Source organism: Fundulus heteroclitus, chromosome 23 (assembly GCF_011125445.2).
Source record: "Fundulus heteroclitus isolate FHET01 chromosome 23, MU-UCD_Fhet_4.1, whole genome shotgun sequence".
NCBI lineage: Eukaryota > Metazoa > Chordata > Actinopteri > Cyprinodontiformes > Fundulidae > Fundulus > Fundulus heteroclitus.
This window is the reverse complement of record NC_046383.1, coordinates 32,016,521-32,031,079: the sequence shown is the minus strand read 5'-3', so window position 1 is coordinate 32,031,079 and position 14,559 is coordinate 32,016,521. Positions and strand designations below refer to the sequence as shown.

At 45.5% G+C, this 14,559-nt stretch overlaps 2 protein-coding genes across 2 annotated transcripts; both read right to left on the bottom strand.

Annotated features, from left to right (window-relative positions):
• Positions 1-6,398: 6,398 nt before the first annotated feature.
• On the bottom strand, positions 6,399-9,076 carry cxxc5b (CXXC finger protein 5b). The gene is made up of 2 exons (XM_012866828.3): positions 8,837-9,076; positions 6,399-7,986 (listed from the first exon to the last, which is right to left on the bottom strand). The coding sequence occupies exon 2, from the start codon at positions 7,787-7,789 to the stop codon at positions 6,893-6,895; it is 897 nt and encodes a 298-aa protein (XP_012722282.2). The 5' UTR covers positions 7,790-7,986; positions 8,837-9,076; the 3' UTR covers positions 6,399-6,892.
• Positions 9,077-11,637: 2,561 nt separating this feature from the next.
• zgc:110843 (CDGSH iron-sulfur domain-containing protein) lies at positions 11,638-14,341 on the bottom strand. The gene is made up of 3 exons (XM_012866833.3): positions 14,154-14,341; positions 12,896-13,098; positions 11,638-12,231 (listed from the first exon to the last, which is right to left on the bottom strand). Exons 1-3 carry the CDS (start codon positions 14,206-14,208, stop codon positions 12,142-12,144), a joined length of 348 nt encoding a protein of 115 aa, XP_012722287.1. The 5' UTR covers positions 14,209-14,341; the 3' UTR covers positions 11,638-12,141.
• Between the last annotated feature and the right edge of the window lie 218 nt (positions 14,342-14,559).

The following is a 14,559-nucleotide window of genomic DNA, read 5'->3' as shown; positions in this document are numbered from 1 at the left end:
ATTCCCTCACCTCCTCCACGCCATCAGCTTTTCTGCGTGTGTGTGTGTGTGTGTGTGTGTGTGTGTGTGTGTGTGTGAGCGTGTCTATCCACCCATATATCTTGAATCATGTGACTTAACACAAGCAGTCATGCACACAGTGTGAAAAGCCCCGCTATATATAGTTGGACAGTGTTGGGTTTCCCAGCAAAGCATTGTAGGAGTCCCTTCATCTTTGTTCTCTTAGAAAGTGCCCTTCATTGACTTCTTGTAATGCAGTCAGCCCGCTGGTGTGGGTCCACAGATGCTACCGAGGCTTTCTACCAGGCCAGAAAGGTAAAACCGGGATCCTGTCGACTGTCTTGGTAAACTCCAAATAATGTTTGAGAGCACATTAGTCATTACAAGGTAATTTTATAAACTAGGTCATTGTTATACTGCCCTAACCAATAAGAAGCACCAACATTTGACACCCTGGTCTTTACTTCATAACGCTGTGGTCTGAGAAGTATTTCCACGGCTTGAACTGCTTCACTTTCTCTTGCGTTACAACCACAAATGTTGTTAGGTTATGTTTGGATTTGGTATAATAGACAAAGACAGACTTATTTACACTTATTTATAGCGAAAAACGAAAATTACACGTGCTTTTGATCTTTTTTTTTTTTTTTTTACAAAAAAAATAAAATAAAACATAAATCTGAAAAGTGTGGCATGCATTTGTATTCAGCCCCTCTGACTAAAAACGTTGTACAACCTCCTTTCGCTGTAATTAGATTGAACTTTTTGAAGATTTTGCTGATTTTGCTGCTAAAGCAGCTCTGGCTCTGTGTTCAGGGGTGGGCACCTGCTGTAAGGTGAACCTCATCTTCTGACCAGGCCTCTAACAGCCTTTCTTCTAGGGTTACCTTATATTTAGCTCCATTGATCTTCTGATTCACTCCTACCAGCATCCCTGTCCATGCTGAGGACCACAGCATGATGCTGCCACCACCACCACCATGTTTCACCATGGGAAGGATGTATTCAATGAGATGTACAGTGTTTCATTTTTTTCTCCCACAAAGTCAATATTGGTCTAATCTGACCAGAGCGAGTTTTCCATGTTTACTGTGTACCCTACATGGCTTGTGGTGATCCTTGGCTCTCTTCCATAAAGGTCAGATTTGTGGAATGCACAACTAATAGTTGTCCTGCAAATAGATTCTCCTGCCTGAGCTGTGGATCTCTGCAGCTTTTCCAGAGTTACGATGGACTTCCTGGTTGCTTCTCTGATTTATACTCGAATTGGCTGCCGTGTAAGTTCAGTTCCCCAGCCATGTCTGGGAAAGTCTTGGGTTGTACCATTCGCTTGCCATTTTTTTTAATAATAATTTAAGCCATGCTCCATGAGATGTTTGTTTGTTAACCTAGCCCTGCTTTTAAAATTATTCTCACCCTTCTACTGCTGTGTTTGTTGGTTGTGATGCTGTTTGTTCATTAGAGTTCCTTCACAAAAGGGCTGGATATACTGAGTTTTGATTGTACACTGTGGACTCCATTCACAATTGACTTGTTTTCTAAACAACATTCTGGATTTTATTTAGCGGTATCAGAATAAAGAAGCCTTAATACTAATGTACACCACACTATTTAGATTTTCTATCATGTAAAATCCAGATAAAAACATTGAGGTCTGCGGTTGCAATGTGGCGAAATAACAAAAGGTTTAAAGATTATGCATACTTTGTATTACGCTAGAATACTTCAGGGGTAGAAAAAGTTTGATTTCTTAACAGATTCACTGGTGAAAACATAGCAATATTGCACAAAAAAGAGATTTCCTCATTCTGACAAACATATTCTTTTTATTCAACAAGTAATTTAAGTAACTAATTACGTGATTTCCAGAGCTAAATTGCTAATATATCTAATTAACAGTATTTTAAATGAACTCACCTCATTCAAATATAATATAACCACTCAAGCTCAGAAGAAATTGGCTTTGAAGGTAACTTGGTTGTGACAGTTGTGGGAACTGAATAAGGGTTAAATAATCAGAGCCTCAGCAGGGCAGAAACTGGTAGCAGCTTTGAAAAGCATGCCAACAAAGGGAGATTAAATCACTAGAAATCAGCCATTAGGTGTCTGAGTAGTTCCAGATTGCAGAGTAATCTATTCAAATGTTGTTTAACATCTTTAGTTACTTAAAATTGGGTAAAAACCCTCAGTTGAGGAAATGGTACAAAATTGTCTCGCTGTACTTATAGCTGCTGAGTTGGTACAGTCACTGAAGCAGGTCAATAGGAATGCAAGCAAGGTCTCAATGCAGCAGTATTCTAAAGTTAGTTTAATGACTTACTTTAATAGACAGACAGAATGAAGATTTATGTTTATTGTGGATTTACATTCAAGTGATTTGAAAGGAATGACACTTTTGAGGTTCCCTTTAAGTCCTACTGTATGGGAAAAGCGACGTAAATGTTTAATCAAATTATAGAACACTTTTCTTAATTATTTTAAATAGGTCTGAAATCTCAACAAAAAAAAAGGGCTTCCTTCTGCTTCGCAATAGCTCACATTGAAAATAGATTAATCAGAGTAGCGCTTATTGCTGCACCAGCAGCCGGAAAATCTGTAAGAAAATAAATTCATAGATTAGGTCAGGACTCAGAAATATATTCTATGTCTTGGAATTGCTTTCATATAGCTATCCAATTAGTCCCTTATTCTGAGTGAGCTACAGGCTTAGAAAACTAGTAGCATTCCCATCTTGAGTATGTCTGCTGAGCTAATTAGCAGCTATTAGCATGCTAACACTACTAGCAAACATGACTTGACAGATTCCTGCTAAATGCAGCATGTTAGCACTGTGATAATGAGCTTCTAATCTGACTATAGACTAAGTGTTTTCTCACATAACTCAGTTTGCACAAAGCCTTTTTTTTACAGTTTCTTTTTTGGCTTATTTTTCTATTTGTGTCAAGAAGACTAAAGAACTTTATTACACAGCTTTCAATCATTTTCACTTATTTAGATTCTCTAACATTTGTTTTGCGACAGGCCAATGAAACTGTATCCTTTCTCACATCTCAACTTGAGTTTTTCTACCATCCTAATTACCCACTGTTAGCATGCTAACACTGTGCTAGCGTGCATGACTTGACAGATACCTGCTAAAGGCCACAAAGTTAGCATGCTGACATAGAGCTTTTGATGTGGCCGTAGACTGTGTTTGTTGTCAATTAACTAATTTAGTATTAACTGTTTTATAGTTTCATTGATTTTTGCTCCCAAATATTATGTCAAATATTCTCATTTTGATAGCATGACATGTCTCAGTTAATTAGATCAGCAGTTCTGTGTCCTTGGTTAAAATGTACCTATTGCAGATTAAACTAGTAAAACATGAATGCTAATTACATTGTTTAGTTTTATTAAATGTAAAGATTTCTTGAAGTGGATAGTGGAAGTGTGTTCTTGCTAGGCAATCGTGGGAAATGTTCCCTTCAACATCATGAGGTGGCTTCCAAACAAGCCATGATGAAACACCCATATGCAGCCAGCCAACGTTATCGCTGGGGTTTAACTTCCTGGAACCATAGTGCCTTTAAAAAAAAATGAGCAGCAGGCTAAAGATTAACAGACTTCTGCGTACGCATCATCCCCAAGAATAAACGTGAACCATTTTTTTATGATTTATGCTCCTTTTTCTGCTTCGAGAAGCATGCAGCCAAACCAGACGAGGATAATGTTTTAGAATTTCGTTTATTCTGAATCCACCTTTAACAGATTTAGGTGTCAAAGGTCAAGAGACCCCTTTGACCTCTGTGTCACCAAAATATCACCTGAGGGCAGATGAGCAAGAGCTTTTCACGGATGTGAGAAGCCATTGTGTCTCTGCTTGGGAGTAGCCCGGGTATAAACTAGGAATACAAATAGACAGCAGTTAGAATAAGGAGAGATCTCGGGAAGAGGCTGCTGCAGATTTCTAACGGTGAGAACACAGCCAGAGGAGGAAGGGGAAAAAAAAAAACATTCACAATGAGACACAGTGTCTCTGAGCAAACGCTGTGGCCAACATTTCAAAGGACTGGCTCCTGAGCGAGGGTCCGCCCAGCAGCAGTGCAGGTTGCCTTGGGCTGGCAGGTTGCTCCACTGCAGTGTGAGAGGAGTTTTTCCTCCAGAGTGCTGCTAACATATGTAAGCTCCACAGGGGTTTGTGACGGCACACACCGGAGCTCTGGACGCTGCATCTATCATTACCCTGCATCTCTGTCTCCCTGCATTTCGCCCCGGCCTGCGCCGCTCCGCTCTCTGGATCTCGCACTCATCTCTCCCCTCTCTCTCTCTTTGTTTGGCCCCCGTTATCTTCATCCCCTGCTGTCCATCTCCCCGTCCTCCTCCCTGCGTGTCCCCTCTCTTTCTCTTTTCTCTCCCCCTGTGGCCTGCTTTTCATCTTTCCCCCCTGTTTCAGCCACTCTCTTACCCCCCCCCCCCACCCCCCTCCCCTCCAACCAACCTAACACCCCTCCGCTCTATCTGCCCTTCGCCATACCCCACTCCCTACCCCCACCACTTCCACCAACCCCCCCCCCCCCCCCCCCCAACATCCCAGATCCGCTTTCCACCCCCTCATCCCCCCCCCCCCCCCCTAACTCTCTCTAAACCCTCCCCCTTCCTCCTCTGCTCTATCCTGCCCCCTCCTCCTCTCCCCTCCTCTCCCCTCCTCTCCTGCCATCTTGCAGGCCAGTGGAGCCAGACTGCAGGCGTTCAGGGAGTCACTGGACCTGCTGGGCAGCGGGTGACACAGATTTCCGGTGTGTGTGTCTGCGTGAGTGTGTGTGTGCGTGTGTGTTTCAAGACCAGGGAGGGTGGTGGTAGGTTGGGGGGGGGGGGGGGGGGTGGAGGGAGGGGGGGGGGGATTAAGCTCCAAATCACTAGAAAAGGCACTGAAGAGAGAAGGGGAGGTGTGTGTGTGTGTGTGTGTGTGTGTGTGTGTGTGTGTGGTGGGGGGGCTGCAGATCCAAGAATTTGAAATTCCCCTTTTGTCTGGGAGATGAAGAAACACTACACTGTGGGCTCAAACTAAAAGACTGTGTTTCTCATTCAGTGGGAGCGTTGTAATAGCGTGATGTTGGAGCTCACTGCTTTTTCTCCATGAGTTGGCAGTGTCCTGCGTTGGCTGGCGTGCAGCGCTTTCTCTCTCTCTCCCTCTCTCTCTCTCTCTGTGCGCCTGACAAAACACACACACACACGAACACACACAGATGCACGCGCGCACACACTGATACGCACGCGCGGTCCCTCTGCGATCCCCTGACTGAAGGCTCACAGGAAGTGCAGCCGTGGCCCAATTATAGCGTGACACCTCGGGCCGGCCGTTGCCATGGTTACGTCTTCCCTGCGGTCCCCTGGAGTGTGGCGCCGAGGAAGAAGGTCTTATCACATCAGCCATCGTTACGGCAGCGAGGAGAGAAGGGGGGGGGGGGAGAAAAAAAAGCCTCCCTGTAGCCTCGGTCCAGCTGGCTGTGGGTTTGCTGTTAAAAATCTGTGCGTCTGGATGTGATGCATACTTGTGAGAAGAAAAATAAAAAAATAATAAAAAAAATAAACCAGAAGAACATCGGGGGAGAAATAGGATGTTGTGATTGTGTGCATGTCAGGTTTACCCCGAGCGTGCGGACGTGCCAAAGCGTCGTGTAGGTGTGTTTGTGTGCGCGCGCGTCTGTGGGGTTGCGATAAGGCTCTCAGCCCCACCATTAGGTGACTCATAATCCACACCACCTCAGACACACACACACACAAACACACACAAGTTTGTATGCCTGCTCCTATTAGAACATCGTGCTGACTCCAATTCGTTTCCGTAGCCCCACTTGTGTCTATAACCCTAGCGGTACCTCTAACCCTGACTAACACAACCCTGCTCTTAGCCTGAACCCTAACCACAAACACAGGAAGTGATGTACCACCCCATTGGGGCTGGGCTTAGGTCTGCAAGAAGGTCTTGAAAAGTCAGGTGATGACGCCAAAAAAAAAAAAGGTAACCTACATGAATACGCTTGTACTGCGCAAGTGTCCACATTATGAAACTATTTTACTCCATTTACTTTAGTTACTCCATTTGTGCCAAACCCTAACACTTTAGCCAACCCTAACCAATGCCTGTACATACTTAAACCAGAGCCTAATCTTAATTTTACATTTTAGGACCGACACGAATCCCAAAACCAATATCTGCCGCATGTGCTTTAGTCCCCGAAAAGCCGGCGTCTCTTAAAAAGGTCAGCAATGATACCAGAGAAGGTCTTAGAGAGGAGACTGCGCTCACACAGTAGCACGCGTGTCAAAGAGCTAAGCGCAAGCATTGGCTCCCAAACGCCAATTAGAAATGGACACAGGTATACGGGAGTAGCACAGACCTCATAGACAAGTAGCACATGGCAAACTTCTTTTATTTCAAAAGGGCAAACAGAGCTATACAGTACAAGTAGCACATGAAATAATTTAGCCAAGGCTGAACTCATTCATTTCTTACTGATGCAGTGACGTCAGAACAACAGAAGCAAGAAACTCCTCCATAGAAACAACGAAAAAAAAACCCCATTTTGGCTCCGTCTTTATGCTGAAGCACGGTACATCCAAACTGGAAAGCAATGTAAAAAAGGACATAATGTTTTCCAGATATTTACAGTCTTATGTACAGGCATTTTTGTTGTCATCTAAATATTGACGCACATTGGTATCCCTCTTCTTCTTCTTTTTTTTTTTTTCCTCTCCCATATTCACTGATTGTCAAAAGAAAGGATGGAAACAGGTGTGGACATTCTTAAATGGAGCTTTGTACCGCAGTCCGAACATGTTATTGTGGTGTCCCATAAACTACAGCTCCCAACAATCATCCGACCAGCCTCTGCCAACACAGGAACTACTATCCGTCCAGGGCCCCGTTGTTTTTCTCCTGTGCCAGGCCCAAAGTAAAGTCGGACCCCCTCAGATCGAACCCAGACACCCGGCTGTCGAACCCAGGACCCCCCGGCTTCCTCTTCAGCTCCTCGCACTTCCTGTATTTACAGATTTGGTGTCCCCTCTTGCGGTTGCGACAGCTGCTGCACTGTTCGCAGTTCGTCTGACGTCGGCAAGGCACGCACTCCCCGCACCTCTTCCTCTTCCTTCGCCCTCCGCTGCCCCCGCCGAGCGAGCCAGGGGAGTAGCCCTCTGCCACCAGCCCCTCTATGCCTTCGGCTCCCACGGCGGTGCTCCGCCAGTGACCCCCGCCCATCTGAAAGCCCGCCAGGGGGAACAGCGCCGGGCTGAAGGGGAACCAGGCGCCGAGGAAGGGTTGGAAGTCGGTACTGCATCCAGACGAGTCCTCTTCCTCCTCCTCGGGCCCGGACCCACCGCCCTCGCCGTCTCCTTTGCCTCCCTTGGCCTCGGCGGACTCCTTTTTAGCCGGCTGGCTGCTCTGCGCGCCCAGGCTGGCCTGCTCGGTGGTGGCGGGGGTGAGAGCCAGCAGCCCGGCGCGCATCAGCAGCTCTGCGGCATGGGCCAGGTGGAGCCCGCTGGGCGACTCCCACATGTCGGGCCAGGAGGGGGCCCGGCGGGGCTTGCTGTGACTGGGCTGGGCCGGGCGCTGCTCCTGAGCCGGGGACGGCTGGATCAGGCCTTTGACGTCCACAGCAGGGGAAGGGGTAGAGATGTAATGGGAGAGGCTGTAGGGGTGGCTGGAGCGCTTAAGGCTCGGTCTCAGGGGCTCATTGGGGATTTTAGCACTGCTGTGGGCCTGATCTGGGGAGGAAGGGCCAGCGATGTCTACGGCGGTGGACATGGCAGCGGCTGGTTACAGGGGGAGGGGGGGTGGAGGGGGGGGGGGCTCTTTGCCCTTGTGTGTTTGTGTGCGTGGGAGAAGGGGACTGAAGCTGACGCGGGGCTGACAACTGTCCTGCTGTTACTTCAGCCAAAATGGCAAGCCTTGGCCTGTGTCCCTATTCCCATTCTCTGCAGCGGCTTCAGAGTCCTGGAGAGCTGGAAATGAATAGGGGATGAAGACAGGAAGGTTAAGAATAGAAATGCTGGAGAGACAGATACAGAAAGAGAGTAAACAGGGAAGACATGGGTCTGCCTTTTCACCCCCCTCTTAGCAGAGCTTCTCAACAGTGTCAGGGAACGATCAGACATATAACAAGAGTTAAAATAACATATATGTCTAAAGGTGTGGAAAAAACCCCGCTAAAAAAAGCAGAAGCACAGATCCGTGTCTGCGTGTGTGCGAGACAGTGCATGCCTTGCAAAGGATTTCCGCATACAGGAGGCAGTATCCCTTTAAGAATTTCACGGTATATCAATGCAATCAATAACAGAGCGACAACAATATGCAAAGATATGCGCATATGCGCAGGTCAAATGTGGAGCGCGCTTTTCAAATACATTTTGACGACTGCTGTTTTGTGTGCCAGCCAGGGCTTAAACGGAGCGGAGAAGCACCAAATAAGGGACCGTAAAGAAAAAACAGGCTGTCTTTTGTCTGCTATCGACGGCGAGGAGCGAGGTGCGCAACGATGCGGGTGCCGTGGATAAAAAAAGACCAGGCTATATTCCGGGTCCACGTTTGTGGAAAAAAACAACACCGCCGAGCACACACGGATCGTGTGCGTTGTTACAGGGCGTGAGTTGGTGCCCTTTGAAGGCTCGATCGGGAGATGTAATCGATCACTTTATCGCGAGCGAGGTTACCTAAGAGGACCGACGCCACGGCGAGCTGACCACAGTCCGAGTGGTCGCTGCGACACGGCGCTGCGCGCAGGAAGGGAGGAAAATCCGGCGACAAAACGGCCAAATCAACAGGAAGTGCGATCAGAAAAACGTGCCACTTTACCTTCCCAACGCGGGCCCGGGCTCTCCTGTCAAATATACGACGGAGTCATGAACTAATGTCGAGCCGATCGTAGCGTATGTGGACGGCGGAGCTGCCGATTCCTCCTCCACCTCTCCGTCCCGGAGGGTCTGCAAACACTCTGCACGGAATTTGGGGGCGTCGCTCAAAATGCGAAGTGGACTCTGCAGCCGACCGACGAGGCTCGCGTGGTCAGAGCGACCCCGTGATGTCCTCAGCAGCGGTCCGGCTGACGGCGATGATTGCACCCAAATGCACCCATTAGTTCAACTCCTCACTTTTCACACAGAGGCAGGCTGCTGCCATTACGCGTTTATATACTCAAGAGCTTAAACCAGCATTCTTAGCTATATTTATATTCCATGACTCTAATTCTAATGAATAACAGTCCGTCATGCTCAATGGTATTTCTTAAATTGAAAATGGTCATTTATTATTAATAGGATGGAATACAAAGACTTTGTCATTATATATATATAAAAAACTTGTCAACCTAGAAATACACAATCAGACTCCATGACATTCTTAAAGGTCTATGCATATCCTGTTAGCCTCTATTCATTCCTAATTCTTTACCTTGTGCTTAAATAAACGCAGAGAAAGAAAGAAAGAAAGAAAGAAAGAAAGAAAGAAAGAAAGAAAGAAAGAAAGAGAGAAACTAAGAAAGAAATTAACTTCAGTTATTAACACATCAGTGCATTGTTGCTGTGTAGCTAATTGCTAAAGTGCTACATAGTTTAGAAATGATCTAATAGCATATCAACATCACTTACACAACATTGTCACTTTCTTAAACCTTTACACTGGGTGAAAGTTCATACTATGTGTGCTGTATTATAAACAGAAGCCTTGTGTTTGAATTTTTAAAGCTGTAAACGGGGCCGGCCCAAGGCATAGGCAAACTGAGTGGCTACGTTGGAACCTCCTACCAGTAGGAGGCGTCCAGGAATGCCAGTCTTCTTTCTAACATTAGGTTTGTATATGTATGGATAAAATACTGTGCAGTATTAAACATACAAAATAACAATTTATTTTTGTCTGTTTACACTGTTTGATGATTGCTACTGTAATGTGTTTACGGTTTATTTTTGATAGCAGAAACAGTTGTGAACAGAGAAACCAAACAGACCAATAAAGGGGGTGCTGGAATTCTTATTTAAGTCAAGTTTGCAAATGTTGAAATGAAACATCAGTATCACCAATCTAAAAATGGTACAATTGGTTCATAATTGTGTTTAGTCAGTATTTAATTTCTGAGCTCCAAAAGCTAAATGAGATTTTCTTTAAAATAAAAAACAAAAAATGAATTAACATGTTCAAAATAACACGGATTCAGTTCCGTCAAATCATGCTTTATATTTTTGTTCATTAAAAAAAAAAAAAAAAAGTTAAAGCAATGGTAGTTGAACAATTCCACGTAGGGACCCACAAAACCCTGCTCTGATTCTGGTATCAAGATATTGTAAGGTTTCTTTTCAATTTACGGTCCCAAACTCACTAAAATCATCCAGTACATCTGTGGATTAAAATCGTTTTACTTTAGTGCCAGAGAAAATGTAGAAGCGACCAGTGTTTTACTAGAGTAATGCAACTATGCCCCTCCCCCACTTGTTGCTACACACTGAATTTAATACACAATAACAGAGGCCTAATCACATATTGCACTTAAAGCAGTATCTTCCATCAGATTCATTGATACGCTGTTTTTTTTTTGTTATGTTCTAAGGAAAATGATCACAGATCCTACCTCCCAGCAGCAGACGGACTTTATAACAGTCACTGCTCCCAGCAAACTTGCTTACATCCCTGCTATTTTTGTATTTATTTATTTGCACTAGGGCTGTTGCTGTTTTTTTATGCACAATTATGCATGTGCATTTTGTACACTTTCGGGTCACCCATTTTTTTGAAAACTATACTGTATGTCTTCCTTCTGTTTTGAAGTTTTTTCTTTAAATTGCTGATGATACACCTGAATTTCCCACATTGTGGGACTATAAAGTTATATATCTATATATAGATATCTATATAGAGAGAGAGACAAATAGATAGCCTAAACTTTCAATAACTTATAACTTTAATAATTTATTAGTAATAAAAATTACAAAAAAATATATATATAATTGCTTATTGACCAACCCCCTAATAGTTCTGTACCTGCCATAAGTCATTGATGCTGTGTCCAGGCCCAACAGCACCGCTTTGGTTCTGCCTCTGCTGCTTCACGGCCCCTGTAGAGCCCAGCTGAACAGCACCGCCTCATAAAAGGAGGCGACTCCTCCACGCAGGAGCGCCGGAGTCCACTCCACCTCTTCTGAGAGTCCTCCGTGCATCTGGCACGCAGCCAGACACCTCGTGCGTGTGCGTCCGTGTGTGAGCGAGCGAGCGAGCGTGCGTGTCACTGTGGGAGCAGGGGCCCACGGTTACTACACCGTCTGGCCTGGACCATCCGTGTAAACACAGCGTCTTCTAGTGGTCATCGCAAATACAGCCGCCCGTCTTTAAAATGGCCACTGGTGCTTGGTGGACACTGCAGCACAGCAGCCCCTTCGGCCAAGGCCACGCACGCAAACACCCACCCACCCACCAGGCCCCACTACATTTGCCACACTGAGCTGTTTACTCATTATCCTTGTCCCCTGTTAATCCATAAACACTCTGGGCATGCTGCAAACAGAGCTGAACTGCTTTTAAGACTGACGTGGGTCTGCTTGATCCTGCTGTGGAGTACCCCCCCCCCAAAAAAAAAAAAAAAAAAAAAAAAAAAAATTGACACCAACGAATTAGATCACTCAACATGTTTTATTAACAACATACAGCACACTGACTCAAGCACACTGCAGTCAATAGGAAATCATTCTGATGAAGGTGCCAAATAGATTCTCTAAACGTTGAACCTTCAGGCATGAACAGTTTGATCAGAGAGCTGGGGGGGGGGGGGGGTCACAGACGGCAGGTAGTGTTTCTTCATTTAAGACAAACGCTTCGATTAGGCAGCAAAACAAACTGAAGATCTTAGCTGACATTCGTATGGGTTGCTGTGTTCATCTCACAAAGATAAGGCCTGTGCCGAGACCAACATCAATACTGGACCAATGAAGCAAAGAATTAAGGATTTCATATGTCAGCCGCCTGCTCCGCACCGCGGGGGAGCCAGCCAGGACGGGGCGCACGGGTGACCGTCCCAGAACAACCCCCCCCCCCAGCTCTGACTGCAGCGACCGCCGCAGTCCCCGGCCCGCCCAGGAACGCAGTCGGTGCGGGACGGGTTGGTCTGCGTCGTGGCGCTACACGTCTTTCTTTTTGATGATGAGCGGCCCCACGTTATCCCCGGTCTCCTCGTTGTGCTTGGTGTGGGCGCCGTCGCAGAACGGGAACTGCAGGGGAGAAAAAAACGGCATCGGGGGGGGGGGGAAACATTATTGAGCGATACAAACAAAGCTAGCTCAGCCAGACAGAAACTCAAAAATACGATCTTTTGCCCGATCCGCGAATGCAGCTAGGTCAACACTGAGGTCAACACTTTTTAGGTGAGGAAGTTGTTACTGAGAAAGAAGTTAGCTAGTTCCAGTGTCGGCGAGGCGTTTAAAAAATAAATTCCGGAACTTTTTGCTTTACTTTAAATAAGTAAAATCTTGTTTTACAGCAACAGCCCTGTGACAGACAGGCCCAGGATCTTCTTATGAATAATTAATTACCAATCGCAACAGGAAGGCTAGAACAAAAAAAGAAAAACACACTTTGAATGCTGTTGATTAAAAACCTTAAAGAAAAACAATCACTTCACAAAACTGGAGATAAGAACTCATCCACAAATATCTAATAACTGCATTGGTAAATTTTTAACATTGAATTGAAAGCACATTAGCAGCTATTCCCATTTTTATTAGGCAAAAATTCTCTGTTTTTCTTGAATAAAACTTTGAAATAAAAATTTGTATTCCCTGACTTCCAGGTGCAGATCTTAAATGATATATTTACTATGATGTGATGCCTTGTTTTTTTTTTTTTTGTTATAAAAGCCGCTCTGGAACGTCTAACCTTTTTGGATTTCCAGCAGCGGCAGTACACGGCCTTGGTGCCGATGTCCTCCATGTCGAAGCTGTGCACCACTTTGGGGCTGTCTTTGCTGAACGACGCGTTCACATGACCCTTCTTGCAGGTCCGGCTGCTCAGGTAACGGCTGAGGAGAAAACCTGCGGCCGCTGAAAGGACCGCCACCGGCACGGCAACCAGGAAATGTTCTGGAGAGGAAAACGTGAAGATGTTTTATTTTTTTAAGGGGTCATTTTATTGCTAACCCACAGACTTGTTAGTGCAAATGGGTAAGCCTCAAAATCTGACATATAAATGAGAATTTTTGGACATCCAACTGGCTTTTGGTGAAAAAATTAAGAGCATCTTTTACCAGGGTTATGTAAAAAATAAAAAATAAAAATTTTCATGTCAGAACTCCATAGACCCAACCTTCATAAGCCATTCAGACAACTTTACAAGCATAAGTACAAAGGCCGTCTGCAAATTTATTCCAGCCATTTCTGGGCCAGGATTTAAATAAGGAACCTGCTAAAAAATAAATAAACTAATAAACAAAACACAAAGTAGACGGAGATGGATGGAAAATAACAATGGGTGGATGTACAATGGAGAAACTGATGATTAGATAGACAAATTGATAAAAATGGACCGATAGGTAGGCAAACAACAAAAACAAAAAAACTGATGGACCCTACATAAAATAAAGGAAGGACAGACGCCAATCACAATAGTCAATAAATATTTAGATCTAGCTGGAAATCGATGGTGGAACTGGCAAAGAGTCTCGTCATAAAAAATAAAAAAAAACTTTTAACACATTCTGCTAATTGGGCCAAGGGAGAAACATATCAGAAAGTCCTGTTTTACAGCTCATATCCTGATCAAACAGACATACAGGGGAAATACAAAATAAAAAATAAAAACCCTGAGAAACACAGGCTCTGTTTGGTCTCCTAGCCTGCAGCAGCAATGGACATTTCTGCCGGGCCCAGAATACCTGTTTGACCGATTAAAGATGCAGGCAGGAGCTCAGATGGCTGACCAGCTGGCCACCCGCAGTCATGCGTAGCAAGAAGTGAGACAGAGGGAATAAGCTGCACTTCTTTGGGTCCCACAGGTCTGCCAGTACAGCCAGCATGTGAGGCTGAAATAATCCTCAGAGTGAGAGCTCTGTAGGCGGCAGACTGCGTCGCGTTCAGCGCTGGTTGAGTAACTGGTAGTAAGTGCGGCTAGCATGCTGCTAGCTGGCTTCGTACCGTACCTTTGGTCAACCTGACACCGGAGCTGTGGACCACTGCCATCGGACACGCGGGCATCTACCACCTAAACGCTGAGTCGTCGCGCTGCGGGTCGTTCGCGGTCAACGGGGAGCAGCAAGGTCAACCGGCTAGCTTCACGGGAACTCTGCCGACAGCGATGGCCCCCGTGCTACTACGTCACGACGGCGCGGCCAATCAGGAGCCAGACTGGGGGAAAAACAGGACGTCAACGGGCATCCGGCTTCTCTTTGTATCAGATTCAATAATGAAAGGAAGAAAAATGAACAAATAAATAAAGCATACTTGTCTAATTTCATCTTCTTAAACACTTGCGGACTAATTCCTCGTTCAAAGGCGCTCTACAAGCAGAGAACCGTGTCGTTTTAGATGTACTAGTTCTTCAACGTC